The 16,997-nt window shown below is 39.9% G+C and overlaps 1 protein-coding gene across 3 annotated transcripts in view; it reads left to right on the plus strand.

The window, feature by feature from the left end:
- PPP1R9A (protein phosphatase 1 regulatory subunit 9A) overlaps positions 1 to 16,997 on the plus strand; it is a gene marked incomplete at its 5' end in the record, with an annotated part of 141,115 nt that overhangs the window by 117,869 nt on the left and 6,249 nt on the right. For 2 of the 3 annotated variants that reach the window (XM_082480014.1, XM_082480013.1), the window contains 3 exons: positions 183 to 279; positions 402 to 573; positions 7,981 to 8,138. In XM_082480014.1, coding sequence (XP_082336140.1) covers positions 183 to 279; positions 402 to 573; positions 7,981 to 8,138 — 427 coding nt within the window. Of the gene's footprint in view, positions 1 to 182; positions 280 to 401; positions 574 to 7,980; positions 8,139 to 8,700; positions 9,002 to 12,420; positions 12,509 to 12,599; positions 12,678 to 15,719; positions 15,919 to 16,997 lie in introns of all 3 variants that reach the window. The other variant, XM_082480012.1, reaches the window with a different exon arrangement.

Raw genomic sequence — 16,997 nt, forward strand, 5'->3', positions numbered from 1 at the left:
AACTAAGTAATTGTTTAGGGTTTTGTCCTAATTGCAGTTTCATACTTCTTACTGGGTTAGTAATAAAATATTTGTTAAGGACAGATTTTTCTGATGCATAGCTTAAGGTATATAAGAACATTTTATTTTCTGTTTGAATCTGATTGCTTTGATGACAGCAAATACATCTTTTTTTCCCTAAGAGAACTTGACTTCATCAAACGCCAGGAAGCTGAACGAAAGAAAATAGAAGATTTGGAGAAAGCACACCTTGTAGAGGTTCAAGGCTTACAAGCTCGTGTGAGTAGGATTTATTCTCATATTTGAAGAATGAGAAAATTCTATCTGATATTCTGGAAAAAAAACTCATATCTTCTAGATGTGGGTGAGTTAGGGTTAACACTGTGTTATATTTCTTTCAGATACGAGACTTGGAAGCAGAAGTTTTCAGGCTAATGAAGCAAAACGGGAGCCAGGTTAACAATAACAACAACATTTTTGAAAGGCAGACATCTTTTGGAGAAGTTTCTAGAGGAGATGCAGTGGAAAACCTAGATACTAAGCAAGTGTCCTGCCTGGATGGCTTAAGTCAAGGTCTGTTTGAATCAAACCATAACTCCTATTAATATGTATGTAAATAGCGTGGCTATCATTCAGGATCTAAAAGAAACAATTAATAATGCAGAGGTCATGTTATTTTTCTGAACTTCAGTATGTAATGTCAAACTGTATCATGTTTATACCAAATAATGCCCATACAGAATCCCAGAACAGCTGTACATTGTATATTAAAGAAATGGAAGTGAGTAAGTGCTAGTAAAGCAAAGATCATTACTGATTTCTTAAAGCTTTCAGTAGGATGCTACCAACATTTAGGTTTAATTCAATGCTTCTGTTATGTTCATAAAGTAGGAGAAAATTATGTTTTCTCCTGTGTTCCTAAATCTGTCGTTAATTACCCAACCACCAAAGATCAAACAAGAACAAAGTTACCAGAATGAGAAAACCAATGAGAAACCAAATGTACCTTTTGGAATGGATCTCTGCATGTTCTGATCCCACATGGGTACAGACATGAAAAGGAACCACGTAGGTGGCACTTACCATTTCTCAGGATGGAACCTTTTGTGAATAAAACGCAAATTCTTTACTAACAAATTAATTAAAAGTCTTATTCAGCTATAGCACAGCCTAATTTACGACATAAGACTTGTAAGACTTTGTTCTACATTCCCAAAGAGGCAAACAATTTGTGGCAACACTGGGATCTGGATGGATGCTGTCAGCGTGGTGCCTGTAGCCTTTACTTGTTTTGCATAGAGAAGATAATTCCCATTTTTCAGGCTGTGCCAGTGAAAATATACAGGTAACTTCCACACATTTAGTTCAAGTTCTGTAGTTGCAAGTGGCTCCTCACTGTTGAAGCATATGCAGAATGAAAGCAAATTTTAGGTCCACAGCCTTGGAACAAAATTGTTTGGTGCAGGAGCAATACATACTGTGTGTTTTGTAACATCTGTGATATCAGGTGTTGGAGGTGTTGGGGTTCTGACAAGGGAGCACCGGACTCTGTTCTATATAGGTGTTCATTTTAAATGAAGTATAATATTATTTATTTCTCTGGTGAAAAAAAATGCATTACATTATCAAAAAAATTAATATCTAGCAAGCACAGAGATGTTTTATTAAAAGTGATATTTAGCAGATATTTCATGCGTGTGTATTTAGAGTTATTTCATTGCTCTACAAAGAAGTCAATATGAATTACCTTTTTAACAAAGTATATGTATAAAAAAGAGTTAGTCCTGCTGAAAACATATTTGGGTGGTCTGCAGACTTTGTGGAATTGGTTTCCACAAATTTTCACAGACCTGTTTCTTTCTAGCAAGTGTTGATTATACTGAAATCTCTAAAGTTCAGAAAAGCACTCAGGATGACAAGGAACTCTGTTATTTCTGCCATAGAGACTCAGTAAGTGTTACAAAATATTTAATACTCAGCAACGCTGTTAACAGAAACCCTTTCAGTAGTTTGCATCAGGAGAGGAAAGTGTGTTTTCTTTACCTTACTTACAAAAATCATGTTTACGCTTACATGTGTAGCAATGTCAACACACATCCATGGTTCAAGAGCTGGAGTCCAGGAAATTCTACACATTAAAAAAAATTCTTTGTAAAATTCTTTCTAAAAATTTGAAAATTCTTTGTAAAGCATTAAAACTCTGTGTGTCAGTACTTTCAAACCATATTTTTCAATTGATATATTTGCATGAAAATTTTCATTTTCCAAGAGCTGCTGTTTTTCATTGCAAAAATGTTCCCCTGGAGAAATGTTACCAGTGTTCAGTACTTCTGAGAGTTAGAATAGACGACGTGTGAATTTAAATGCCCAAGTTTAACCACCTGAATACAAACACAGATTATTTACTAGGAAAAATAGACAATCAGCAGTGTTTTTTTGAAAGGAGAAAAAGCATGGTTAGACCTTGGATTCCAGGCTGGATTTTTTTTTTTTTTGACAATGACAAGAGACAAAAAAAAGCCCCTTTTTTAAATTAAGAGATCTCTAAATATGCTGCATCACTCTTTGACTTCATATACCTGTGCCAGTAAATTCCATATCAGTCTCTGAAGTCTGCATCAGACTGTAATGTAGTGATACATGAGCATCAGAGAAGGAGCTTATGTCTCCGTAGCACTTCTGTGTAAACCTTTTAAGGAAAGGACTTGCTGGTAATACTAATCACTAATAATTAGTGTATTTACTAATCACCCTGTGGATGTTTGCAGAGGAGCTATAAAGGAAGAGAGAGATGCCCATGATGTCTTTGGAGGGTGAGCAGAGCTCCTCTGGGTGCAGTGTGATGTGCACACCGTCTCTGTGACGTTCATGGAAGTGCTCCTGTCTCTTTTCTGAGTTTTATTTGGCGAATGTAACACACACTTCTTGAGCCTCAGCATTAGGGTTGTGGGGTGGGACTGCGTGTATGCAGCCACATCTCGTAGTTTTTATTCTGAATTTTGTAGGTCTGTCTTCCCTCAAAAAACCAGTATATGTAAAAATACATATTTTAATTAAAATGATCCTAAATATGTTTTTTTCTTCAATGTGATCTGAGGTGTTTATTATATTCTTGCGTGGCAATAGACTTGGGAAGAACTAATGGATGTGACTTGACGGTCGCATACATATGAGCATAGCTGTCCCTGCTGCTGCAGGTGCTCTGCCCATGTTTAGCATCGTGCCAGACTGTACGACTCCTCAGGCTGTAACGTCACCTCATATTGAGTTTGAGGGGCTGCCGGTAACATCAGTGGAAGTTAGAAAATCAAAACCAGTATGGCCCACAGAGTCCTTCCTTTGCTTTGCTGGGGAATACTAGAAGCCTGAGGATTGCGTTTCTTTTACAAATCTATGACTTATTCTGAGACTTCTGAAAAATTGATAAAGTGCCTTGTAGCTTTCTGGTTTAGTGGTCTTGAGCTGCGTCTGCAGTAGAGAATCAAACTATTTACTGGAAGGAGTCAGTGGTTTGAAATCTCAACAGTTCAGTGCTGATGCCGACTTTGACAGTATTTGCTCATCTCTGTGCAAATGCCTGTTCAAGCTGCTTTGATGACTATACTTTCTGGGTGCCTTGGGATTCCCAGGGCTGCATCCGTTCACAGAAGGAGATTTTGAAATCTATCAGCCTTTATAATGAAAAAACAGCGAGAGGACAGGTGAACTCTTTCCTGCTCCACAGTGGTGCTGAAATAATTCAGATGGAAGCCCACTGGAGTCAAGTGGTTCAATGCCTGGTGAAAGAAAGTCTAATTGCATTGTCTCTGAGAGCAAAATAAAACCTGTTATGACTTTTATGTGAGAGATTTATCAGGCTCCCCTGTGGGTTGGGAGATTCCTGGACAAACACGTGGGGTGTGAGTTTGTGCCTGGAGCAGTGAGGGCCGGTGGCTCTCTGCAGAAGAGGGAGCTGGGACTGAGGGTGACAGCACCTGTGGCTGGGGCAAAGACTACCCAACAGCAGCCCAGTCCTGCTGCACCCACGTGTGGTGAGCAGGGCAGGTCCACTGATGGAAACTGGGGTCAGACGGGAGCCCAGGCAAGTTCATGGTGGTGAGGCAGGTCTGGGGGCAAGCTGGGAGGTCCGTCTGTGGCCTGTGGCTCAGGTCCGGATCCACAGGGTGCATGACCTGAGGGCAAGAGCCCAGGTTAATTGCAGCCTCTGATGAGGAAGGAGCCCTTACTGATGCTGTGTGAGCTCTTTCGTTGCAGCAGCCTGAACCACAGTTAGGTACCTGCAGTGCAACAGAGAGCTGCCGTTGAGTGCGGGCAGCCCAGCTCTGGGGTGGAGGGAGCAGTAAGCTCCAGGCCCAGGTGGCATTTTCTTAAGGCCAATGTCACCACTTAAGTGAATAAGTGTTTGCAGTGCTACGTCAACAGTTTCCATAATTTCCGCAGCAAAAGGAAGGGATGTATGGAAGTGCATACACCTGAAAGAACAAATATAAGCTGTTCAAGTCATGACAATGTGCAGTTATCCTATCAATTACGGTGGAAGCATAATTGCAAGTCAGACAATACTAATGATTCTGTAGTGTCGTTTGTATGTAGAGTTTCTCTCTTATACAAAGAAGAAAACCAAAATGTACTGGAAGTCTTTGCAGTGCTTTAAGACAACATAAATCTGCAAAAGTAAAAATGAGTTTGAGTGAATCTTACCCCTCAGTTATTTACTGGCATGCGTAGTCAACCTGTGGCTCTGATTTCCAGAGTCAGTTTGAGCTGAACTGGCGGATCTTTACTGGTGAAATGGGAGACTCTGCGCCATCCCTGCCGTTGTCCGGCTGCCTGGATCTGCCTCTTCCGTTGCCCTGTTCCAGCACGTACACACTTCTGTGCGCTCCCTGGTTCGCTCAATCAACAGAAAACTGATCTAAGAGGGGAAGAGGTTGGAGTATCAGACTAAAATAGGGTAGTTTCTGCTGGGTCAATCATTTGAATCAGCAAACTGCGGTCCAGATCCGTGACTGGGGGGGGAATGGGAGGGTGTCACTCAGAGCCAAGGGTTGGGACAGCGGGAGGGAGAGCAAGAGCTCTCCGTTTTGGTGGTGGTGGTAAGCCACTGAATCAGTTCCATCTGTGGTGAGATCACGTTTCTCTGAGACTGAGGATCAGGACGCCATGGAAAGCAATGGGAAAAATTTCAGCTTTGCTCAAGTTGTTCAGTTTCTTCATTGGCTTCAGCAAAGCTAAGAGGTCTTCATTTATATTTATATAAAGCAACAAGCTTTAAGATTGGCTTCTAATTAATTAGTGTGTTATGAATGCAGTATTTCAACATGTAAATAAATGTAACGGATTCTGGTTTGATTTGTACTATGAGGATTGCAAAAAAAAAAACCAAAACCAAAAGTTTAAAACCATAAGGCAAAACTTTACACCTTGTCTGGGGTAAAATGCAAAAACACCTTTTAAAATGTGTTTTGTCTTACTGCAGCTTTGTAAAATATTAAATTTGCTGAAATACTCAGATTTCATTTGAGTGGATGATTGATTACTAAGAGAAGTGGAGTTATGGTAGCTCTACTTGTAGAGGCATGCCATATATGAAGTGTTTAGTATACTTTGCTCACAAGACATGCAGGAATAGGGTGGCTTTGAAACTGGGCAGGTAAAATGTTCCATTTTTTATATGAAATATTTGTCCAGTTTTCATGTATCACATAACGGTGTTTGGGCAGTAGATGAAAGGGTGAAGATCTGAAACTGCTTGCCCTTCAAAACCAAAGGAATAGGCTTTCATGATTTTGCCAGCAGAAAGTTATATGTACAAAGACAACAGTGAGTGAGCATGAGAGTGACAGTGTCCAGCTCTTTTGTGATGGTATATAAAAATAATGCAGCACTGGGGTTTGTTGTTCTTTTTTTCCATTTTGTTATTTTAAAGTACCTATAGTAGAAGACATCATCTGCACAAACCCCAGATAATCAGAAAATACAGCAATTTTCTAGAGTTAAGAACTGGGAGAGCGGAGTACATCTCCCGGCTTTCACACAGATCTTTTGGTACCTCTTCGTTGGGTTTTGTTGGGATAATTACTGCTACCTTGCTGCAAATCTCTCGGAGAGCTTTGGAGCTATTAGATCAGCATAATGACAGATCTAAAAGTCCATGTCCTGCTCCACACAATGTAGTCATTTTTCTACTCGGGGAGAACCAGAATCCCTTCGCTCTTGTACAGATCACAGCCTTCACATTCCTGCCGTGAACAGCTGTGATTCTGGGTGCCTTTCATGGACCTTCTGGATAGATTAATTTCATTGCATTTTCCCTGTCATGATAAACTGTATGCAGCATCACTGACAGCTGGTTGCAGTGAAAATTTATTTCAGCGCTCGCGGGTTCTTCCTGCAAAGCCGTAACACTGCCTTGCTAATGATTTTGCCAAACCGTGTTGCTATTGGAAAGCTGAAACCAGACAACTGCAGGAGATGGTGATAATCGCAGTAATGATCGCGTCCTCTAGACCGCTGCTTAAGGAAAGAGGCTTGGCAGAGTCCCTTCTAATGTGATCCAAGTGCAAGTGAGGCAAGGCTGTATTTGTGTTAGGTCATTCGTATCGGTCTGTTTGTACGAGGGGCCACAATGGTTGGTCCTGACAGAGATGTTTTACTTAAGTTTACCTGAGTTTATGTAAATTTTAAGAGATTGAAGAAACTCTGAATAAAAGAGAGTAGAATCTACAAGAGCAGATATTGGTTCTGAGGACAGTGCAGCAAGGGAGGAAGTAACAAATGAGACTGCCAGGTGCTAATAAAAAAATGCTTTTACTTGCAGAAGGATTGAAGTGAACAATCGGGGCACCTTATTTGTATTGTCACATAGAACTTGACTTCAGAATCCAGAGGAGGATTGGGATTCCTCTCTGCTGTCCCACTCCTGAGAGGGGATAGAGTAAGGAACCTGTTTCACTGTAGGTCCAATGGAATGAGTTTAACACTTGTTTCATAAACCTGTGAAAGGCTGCCTGTAAAGCAATCCAGTCACAAGTGGTTATCTGATTATTTGGATACTATCTGTATCGCTGTCTGTGCACTACTGACTGCAGACATTGCTTGCTCGTAATTTGCACATATAGTACAAGGTTATTTTGGGGAACGTTCACTACAGCAGAGAACAAGTCACGTTCTTTAAATTTGGAAGCCATTCTGATTATGAGAAAATGTAGAGCAGCCTGCAAAACTGGTGAAGTTATAAGGGAAATGCTTAGTCGGGCAGCTGTGGGAAAAAATGCCAGTCCAGTCCCTCCTCCTCAAGTGTCTTAAAAGGGCAGGACTGGGGATAAATGAGTCATAGAATCATAGAATTGTCTAGGTTGGAAGGGACCTTAAAGATCATCAAGTCCCACCATCAACCTAGGACTGCCAAAACCACCCCTAAACCATGTCCCTAAGCACCATGTCTACTCATCTTTTAAATACCTCCAGAGATGGAGACTCCACCACTTCCCTGGGCAGCCTGTTCCAATGCGTAACAACCCTTTGTGTGAAGAATTGGTCCCCTGGGTCTAAATTAGTATATTCATCCAGATGCTGGGAAGCATCTGTCAAAGAGCAGTGAGATGAGGACTCCTTTGCTTTATGCCCTGATGCAGGCCAGGCACATTCAAGTCCCTCTGAGGGAATCTGAGTGGACCTGCTTTCTGGGCTGGTACAGCTGGTCTTGTGTGGTCCTTCACATAACAGTGGGAATTGTTTGTTGTATTTTAAAATATTTGCAGCTGATTCTTTGCTGTGTGCTTACTGGATCTGTATAAATAAACTTGTTAATGGTTTATGCGAGTAAGGTGGGTTTTTGCATGTGTATTTTAACAGTTACGAAGGTGCAGGTACAAGTAAAACATGCAAAGTGCATGTACTTGCAATTGCAAGCCCTGTCTTAGGAAAAAGTAGTGAAAGATTCTTTGTTAAATAGCTTCAAATCATGTTTCCATACAGATTTCAATGAAGCAGTGCCAGAAACGGAGAGACTGGACTCCAAAGCTCTGAAGACTCGAGCTCAGCTTTCAGTGAAGAACAAGCGGCAGAGGCCTTCTAGAACAAGGCTGTATGATAGCATCAGCTCAACTGATGGAGAGGACAGCCTGGAACGAAAGGTGAGAAGAACTCTACCCTCTCGTTTAGGCTTCCTGTGGAGGGCTAGATTGTCCCTGTAAGTCATTTCAGCCTCTGTCTTTGTCCTTTCATTGTAGCACAGGCAGTATTTATTCCTCTGTGGCCAGTATGCTATGAATGTCCTTGAGTGATGTGCGAGTCTGGTCTCCTTGGAGTCGATGTACCTGGTTTTTTGGTTTTGTTGTGGTTTTTTTTTTAACAGGAATCCTGGGCTTTCTGAGTTATGTGTGTTTTATAACACAGAGTGGGTCCTTTCATTTATGCAGGTGGTGAAAGGAACTTGATTCTTGCATTTCTGTATTTGTTAGTTTGTTAACATGATACAATATTCACTTGTTGTTTTGTCCTATTCTGACTTCCGTCGGAAAGCAAATACCAATAAACAACGCTGTGTGGTATCAAAGGTAATGGCGTGAATTGCTAAAGTGTTTCATACAAATAGAAGCCTAAATAATGAATAAAGGAGTTGCATGTTCAAAGTAAACCTTGCTTTGATTGGTTACTAAATGGTATAACCTGCTCTATAATCTCTTATACCAACAGCCGTCAAACAGTCACAGTAGTCCCATGCACATTTCAAAATCACCACTGCCCTTATGCATGAGAGCATCCTCACCAGCATCAGATTCTGGTGCTTCCTCCCTCTCCCCCGTGGCTAGCAGTGCAGCAATCTCACTTGACAACCTAACTGAAAACCAAGAAGAAGGACAGCACCACAAAGGAGGTGTCCTTTCCCCACACGCGCGGGGAGACACTTCACTTTCCTCTCCTTCAAAATCTGGGCACAGCTCTGAAGCATCTCCTTTGCATCACCCAGCTGGCAGGAATATATTACAGGATAAAGGTATTACTGTTTTTTACAATAAATTGATGCATCATTTTGCTCACTTTCATCTGCTTCATGAACTTTTGTTATGTAGTAGGACCTTAGCAACTAGAAGGCCGTAGTCTCATAACTTCTTTTGTCTACCTGGAAGTAAAAAAAATTACAAATGACCTTGTACGACAGTGTAAGAAAAGAACAAAGTTTAAAATGAGATCGGAGACTGCTTCCTTTTTTTTTTTTTTTTTTTCTTTCATAGAAATCAGTGAAAATGCTAGGGGAAGGTTGCCTTTAAGAAAATCTTGTATTTTGTATTAAAAAAACCCAAAATTATTGGACCTTGGGACATTTCTGTATTAGAAACATGCTTAACAGAGTGTACTTACTTGAATTATGTGGGTTTGGCACTGCTAGATGCTTTTTTGGAGGGTGGGGAAAGGAATGTAAAGCAAGAATAACAGATTGTAGCTTTTAATTGCTGAGAGGCAGCATAGTGTAGATTAAACAAGAGGTTAGTGTCTGGAGGCTCTTCATTTACAGAAAAAAAAATCAAGTACTTTGTTGGGGAGGTTGGCTGCATTGTTATTTATTTAATTCAGATTCTTTAAATGTAAGCTGGATAAAAAAAGATGCAAACATACCTAGCTCAGGTACATATCTTAGATACCAGTTTATTAAATGCATTAACAATACAATATGGCACAGAATACTGCGCCCTCCTTTTCAGATGCCTTATGAAGTCAAAATTAGCATTTTACACAACTTCAGCATTCTTACCTATGCACCTTGCATTCTCTAACTGTCACATAAGCTAAAATACGTGATAAAAACAGTTTATAAGAGAGGACTGCAGGAATAGGTCTGGATAGGTTCATAACAGACTTTGCCTCACTTAAATTACCTGAAAAGAACAATTTGTTGAGGATTTTTGTATGTCTGTGTGTCTGAAAAGACTTACTACTGATTTACAGCCTATTTTTTCTCCACAGAGGGCTTTCACACAGATTCCTAAAAGACAGATTAATGAAGTTTTATTGAATTTAGGACAGGTTCATATATGCTAGCATTTTTGCAAGGATTCTGAAATTACTACTCTAGCTGTATAGTTTCTAATTGTGTAATTGTTAATGAATCAAAGTTAAATTCAATATTTGAGTTTTTCAAGTAAAAGTAAGGGTATGAGCTTAAGAATGTGGCTTTCCAAACTCTTATTTCAGCTTAACTGTATGATTGGTTTATCAGTGAAGTCGTAAATCTTGCATTTCCAACTGATGCATGAAAAATACCTTGATAAAAGTTTAGTGGGGACTAGCCTTGTAGTATAAGGAAAAGAGTAATATATTCCACCCACTGTGTCTCTCTTTCCAATTTACGTTTGAAAAATAATCTGTCTAACTATTGGTATCATGCTTGCCCCCTGTGACCGTTAGGTAAACCACCAGTGCTTTCAGGTGTATTCAGATTCTGATAAGTACATGAAAATTAAACCAGAGCAATTTAGTTTCAAATGGAAAAATTGCATTTAATAAGTCAAAGAAAAAAAGAAATATCCTAAAGCACTGTGTACCTCCCCATGTGCAAGACCCTGTAGATTCAAATCTACTCTGCCAGTGAAGCTGATTTTGGGACTTAGCTCATCCATCTCCCAGTGTATCCCATAGCCAGCATGAATGTTTTCCAGAGCAAATCACCATTTTTCAGAGGGCCCTGGCTTGGCCAACTTGTATGCGAGTGGGAGCATAGTCATACAAGAGCCCCAACAGATATTTGCCATACCAGGTAGCTGCTACGTGTCCCTCATGAGCTCTCCAGATAATTTCTTCCACCACAGCAGCAAAACCTCCAGCTACTGAATGCTTTCATTATTTGCCCACCCAAAAAGCAGTGTACCTTATAGTGTCATTTACTTTCCATTAAGAAGTGTCTCAGAAAAGCCCACCACCCCCCTGGCCCCCGAGACCCGCTTGCCTGTGAATAGCTAGCGTGAAAAGAAACATTATGACTTTTATTCCTGAAAGTAGCAATTTTGACACTGGTTAAATGAGAAGTATGCGTTAAAGGGTAAAAGGGGAACCGTAAGAGGAGACAGGAGAGGAGTGTGCACAGTGTAGGGGTGATGCAAAGTGTGCATTGCCTGAAGTTCTCCTCAGCCTCCCTGGGGAATGGATTTCTTCTCAGGAGGCTTCGCCTTGCTTTTGTCAGTCTTCAGATGACTTTTTTTTTTTTTTGCTTTTGTGGCATAAGGTTACTTGTGAGTTGTTCTTGCATGTTTTTTTTAATGTTGGGATTTGTGCTGGTCGAAATAATATGGCTTTTAGAGTGTGGGTATTGCAAGAGGCTTATTTTCCTGATTTTCCCAGGATTTGTGAACCAGTTGCGCATTGAATATTTTACTTGAATGAAAACTTGGCCAAATATTATCCACAAAGCAGCGTACAAAGTTCTGTACACATAGTTGACTGTCCTGTGATAGTGGTGGGCTTAATTCTGAGGACTTAATTTATACCAGCTACAGTAGGAGAAATCCGCAAGCCTGGCAGTGCTTTCAGTTAAAAGTCACTGGACATCTGAGGGCCCATTGTAAAAGTCACAAAGCTGCAAATGCCATGAATAACTGACCTTCATTTGCTTCCTCTAGAGTTTTGGGGGACACTTTATATGTCTAAGAATCACAGAAACTGTGTCTGAATTTTTCAACTGCTGTGTGGTTTTTTTAGCTTCCATATAGATTTCACAGGATGTTTTGCAGACTCAGATTCATTGTTTTGGCTTTATAGGTACTACAGGCTGTTTCCTCTTTAGGCTTTTAGCAGTGTTTGTGGGAGAGGTCAAAAATTAGTAGATGTCTCAGGGAAAGTTTATTAACTAAGCTACTTTTAATTCTTTTTGTTAATTCAGAAGGGTTGGATTTCAATTTAAATGTTTATTTTAACAAAGATGTTCAAGCTAAGCAGATAACTATTACCTAGGGTGTCCATCATAAAAGGTATCCTTGGCTCCAGAGTTCAAGAAAGTATTTAAGGAATCATTTTGGAAGTAGAGCGTACATACCAAATGAATTCTGTAAAAGGAAACTTAAGCAGCTACTGCTGAGTTTAAAAATGGATTTCCTGTAATGTTTACAATCTTTCCTGTTGTTCGACTTACGACATATCCATTAAAACTTAACGAAAATTAACTTTTCATTTTCTTCAATTAAAATAAGATTTATTCATGTGTATTTTCAAATTCTGAAAGTATGTATTTATTTTTATTCCTCTTCACACCAGCTTCTTAAAAATGAGTATTCACCTAATTAAATTGTAGACTCACACGCGTGTACATGTATGTGTATCTAATTATGAAAAGATACACAAACTGTTCTGGATGGAAAGTGGAATAGCTATCAGTAGCAATTAAAAATAATAATGTACATTCTTCCGTGTACAAATGTATCCTAGATGGTGCCACATGTGCTCAGGCAGCAAGAACAACTAGCCCTGCTATAGGGCATACAGAAAAACTAAAGCGAAAACTTGCAGATCTTGGGTAAGCATTTGTTTAAAATACTTATTTACTTATTTACTTTTACAAAGTAAATTTGAAAGATATTTCCTGATGTTTTCTAATATTCTTGTAGGGCTCCCTTGAGAAGGAGTTCAAACAAGGGCAAGAAGCGGAAAGAGAAAGACGCCATTAGGGTGACCTATGGCAGTAGGTATGGGACTGAGGATGCAAGAAACGATATGCCAGAAACATTGGAAAAACCTTATCATCCTAGCAGATGGGAACACTAATGGTCCCACTGACTTCATATAAATAGCGTTAAGCTTTGAGATAACCTTCTGAGCTTACAAACCTAGATTTCTCAACTAATGAAAGACTAACATATAATCTAAAAATACTTGGAGGCTTATAATATCACGGCATCCCTACTACTGTTGCATCCACTAATGGGATTTGCAGAAATAGATTATCAGAGCTGGCCTACAAGATGCACACACGGTCAGTTAGTAATACCCATGAACCAGAAATCTTGACACAATTCCACTTTTTTTTTTTTTTTTTTTTAAAAAAGCCCCCAGAGTGAGGATGGGCAGCAGCTGTTCGCTGCACGTCATGGGACCCACATCAGGAATGCTTTCAGAAGGGTTTGTTTCTGACTATGATAATCATAAGTTGAAAATAGATAGGAAAATTGCTGACTGCGTTGGTCACATCACCAACTCTCAGGGAAAGAATTGTGAATTCCTTGTGAGGTCTGATGGGACCACATCACCAGCATCTGGACTCTGAATAAATAAATGGATGTTCAAAATGGCAGGAAACAATCTTCTTTGCAAAAGCTAGTGTAGATTTTTACTGAAGGTCTCTCCTCATGTACTGGTGAGTCTGACAAGATCACAGCTACGGGGGGTGATAATTCATCCCAGGTATGAAAGACAAGTTAATGTCAGGAGTGCTAAGCAAACTTAATATATTCCAAAATTCTAGAAAGGACATAGCAACTCAAAAACTCTCTACACATAAAGCAATGCAAAAGAAAACCTGCCTGATAAAAGAGCTATCAGAAGAAAGCAAACTTTGAATGCTACTCAGAAAATCATTGTGGTTGAAAACCAGTGTATAGCTGTTCGTGGAGTTTTGCTGACAGTCTAATATGCACAGCCCCAGTGACAAGTATATCGTGTAGCTCCATAAAATCAGAAAAGCAAAAGAAACCTTAGACTACTGACTTACCCCCTCAGGCACACTGTACTGAAGTGCAGTGTTCTGTCTCAGCAGACGTTTGTACATTTGTATCCTGCAAATGTCTGGCAGGTTCTTCAGTGATCTTGAGCAGCAGTCGTCGCCTCTGCACTGGTGTCAGAAGACCTGTTCCAGTTGGTTCCACTGGTGTGTGAGCTTTCACTGTGCCTTGGAGTTAGTGATACTCACTGCTGGATTTCCCTAGTGACAGGGAGAGATTTGTTAAAGCAAATTCTCTGCACCTCTGTGTAGCTGTAAGGAAGCTACTGCCCTTAGCAGGAGGGTATTAAACATCACGTAGCATTTAAATACCAAGCCACAGGGTGGGGGAAATCAGCGTATGCTTGTTTGTAAGAATTTGGTACGTTCCTTGTACCAACATAGTATGTTACAGACGTTTGTGAGACCTCATAGGTATCTTCCTTAGAGAAAACAGATCACTGCACAGAGTGATCAGTTGCTTATTAGACCATTTCATAAATCAGTTATTTGTATTGTTTGTTAATATTTCTGAGTTTGGATACTGGACTGGAATGCTAATATTTCAGTATAACTTTTTAAACACTCATGGTCACTTCCTTTGTTACTAACTCTAAAGAATTTGCCTTAGAAGAAATGAGGATGTTTTCTCTACAGTCCAAAGCTGTATAAGCTCTTTGAAAGAAGGAAGATGATGATCAAAAGAAAGCATCCTGTTATAGTTATGTCCATTACGGAACTGATTGATGTAGAATTAATCCTGCTGTCAGATAGATGTTGTATGCATTATTTTGCCATCGCCAAAAAATAGCACTCAGGACGTGTAAATAAAATCCTGAATTATTTTCTAAGACTACCACTGATGTTACACATATAAAAAATTCCCCATTTAAGTAAGAAGCGTATATTCCACTGCCTGAAGCTAGGTGATGCAGGCAACATCATTTATTTTTTCTTTCTACTTTCAAGCAAGATCAGAGGCTGAGGGAGGAGTACAGGACTGGGGCAGATACATCTACCTTCCCTTCTGTAGCTAAAGGGAGGGCAGATTGTTCTGCTTCCATGGGCAGGGACCCTTTGACATTTTCATCCATACTAAAAAGGGGTTTCACAATAATACAAAGCTCCAGTGATTTTGTTAATAATGATTTAGAAGCTTTCCAGAAGGTAGAAGTTGAGGGGAGATTTATATATGTGCAATTTACTGGTGGCTGCTAAGAGCAGTAGAAGTTTAATGCTCTGAAACAGTAATATATACTTTGGTGTAAATAATATGAGAATATGACATATGCATAAGTTCTTCGAGGCAGTGACTTTGCATAGTTATTTTTAATTCACATACTGTACAGTTGACATGGTCTATTTAGTGAATAATTTAGGCATTTCATTTCATAACTGTTATCTTTGCCTTGATCACATTATCCACTGCAATCTTTGTTACTACAAAGAGAGAAGCTGATAATATCACATAGGTGTTTCCTTCATTTTCCTATATTAATATTTTTAATAGTTAGTACCTTTAAGATCAAGATAATAATACTCTGTCAGTATTCAGCTGTCGTAACAAAGGCACATCTCCATAGAGGGGTACAGACACATTCTGCCCGTGCTGGAAATCCGAGCCGGACCTTCTCTGGGAACCAGAGCCCACTTGGGTCAGTGCTGAGTCTAATCGATTTAATCGTGCTGAGATACCACTGGCGCTCAGAAATGCACCAACGCAGCATGCGGCTTCTTGACTGGAGCTGGTTCGTATCCCAACGGCGGGAGTACAGGCATTTTCAGCTGGCGCCTGTCTCCGCTTGCTGGGTGTACCTTGTCTAAAAGAGTTTGAGAATCAAAAGAACCCGCTTTTTTCTTCCTTTGCTGAAAGAGAGATTTCAGGCATGCCCCTACCAGCTGCGTGCCGCTCAGCTCTTTAGTCGCAGTTACAGGGAATGTCACTCTTTTTACAATTCACTGCCTCTGTGGCATTTTTTTTTCCTCTTATTTTATAATCTAACTCATATTCCTGCTCCTTTCTCTTAAACAGGACTGCCAGAGAGATGCTGCAGAAATCAGCAAACACTAAATCTTTAGCAGAGCGATCCTCCTCTCTCCCACACTGTGTACCGTTCACATGGTATGGAGAGAGTGGCAAGGGATCCAATTCTTCTAGCAACCTGCCATCGCCTACCAGCTCCACTGAACCTTCCTCTGAAAATATAAGTCCAGCTAAAAAAGGGTCAAAGGTAGAAAATAAAAGCTACCTTATTCCCACCGTGTCGAGTGGCATAATTGGCTTCATGTTTCTGGAAAAAGAACAGGCCAATATGTGACTACTACAATAAACAGTGCATGGTGTTCATTGTACGGTAACAGCTCATCCGGACAGAACATCTCTGTCGTTCTACCATTCCGCAGTCTACCTTTTTACTGTCTTACTGTACATTAATTCAGTAAACTAACTGTGGTGTGCTGTACCGTAACAAAAGCAAGTGGTGCCAGTGGAAATTAGCATTTGGATCCACTGAACAAATGCTAGATTTGTGTGTTCAATTGTAGATATTTTCTGCATTCTTCAGGACTGATTGTGGGAATACCTGCCCGTGTTCAAATGAGGTGTTTGCGAGTGAAGAAATGCTGTATGCCGTCAGTCATCTGCCTTTTCCCCCGATAATGAAATCTGTTTGTCGTGCATGCTGGATGTTGGATTTAATTCTCTTTATGAAGATGCTTGAACTGTAAATATGAACTAGTGCAATTTAATACATCTGTGTGATTCCTTTCCATGTGCATGAATGTTTCAGCATGATAACTCCTTAAATAACCCTTACAGTAGTATACTTAGCTTTTTCATGTTTATTTTCACTTCTGGAAAATATTTCCCTGCCTGTATCTTCTTATAACTCGTAGCAGTTGACTTTTTATATTGGTCTGGTAGAAAGAAACAGATACGGTTCTCAACTTTATTTACAGGAATATGAATCAGAAATTTAATTTCTTTGTCTTCTACAAAACCATGCGTATATATAATAGCACTTTCCACAGGCATTTCATATTCTTTTGGTGCCAAAAGCTGGTGATACCTTGCTTCTGCTGTGCACCAAGCTAGGCAGGGTCGTAGCTGTGCTTGTGTCACCTGGTAGGGAGAGCAACAGGAGGCTGACCAGGCTAAATCAGGTTGAGAGAGAAGACCACAGATGAAATCTCTGAAGATTAAAGAGAAATTAATCGGTTACCCGGTTTCTTTCGAAAAAGAAAGATGAGGATTAGGCACGTAAATCCTATTTGTGCCTTTAAACAAACATTGTATAAAAATAAGCTTCAA

Source organism: Vanellus vanellus, assembly GCF_965231255.1.
Source record: "Vanellus vanellus genome assembly, chromosome: 2".
Classification (NCBI taxonomy): domain Eukaryota; kingdom Metazoa; phylum Chordata; class Aves; order Charadriiformes; family Charadriidae; genus Vanellus; species Vanellus vanellus.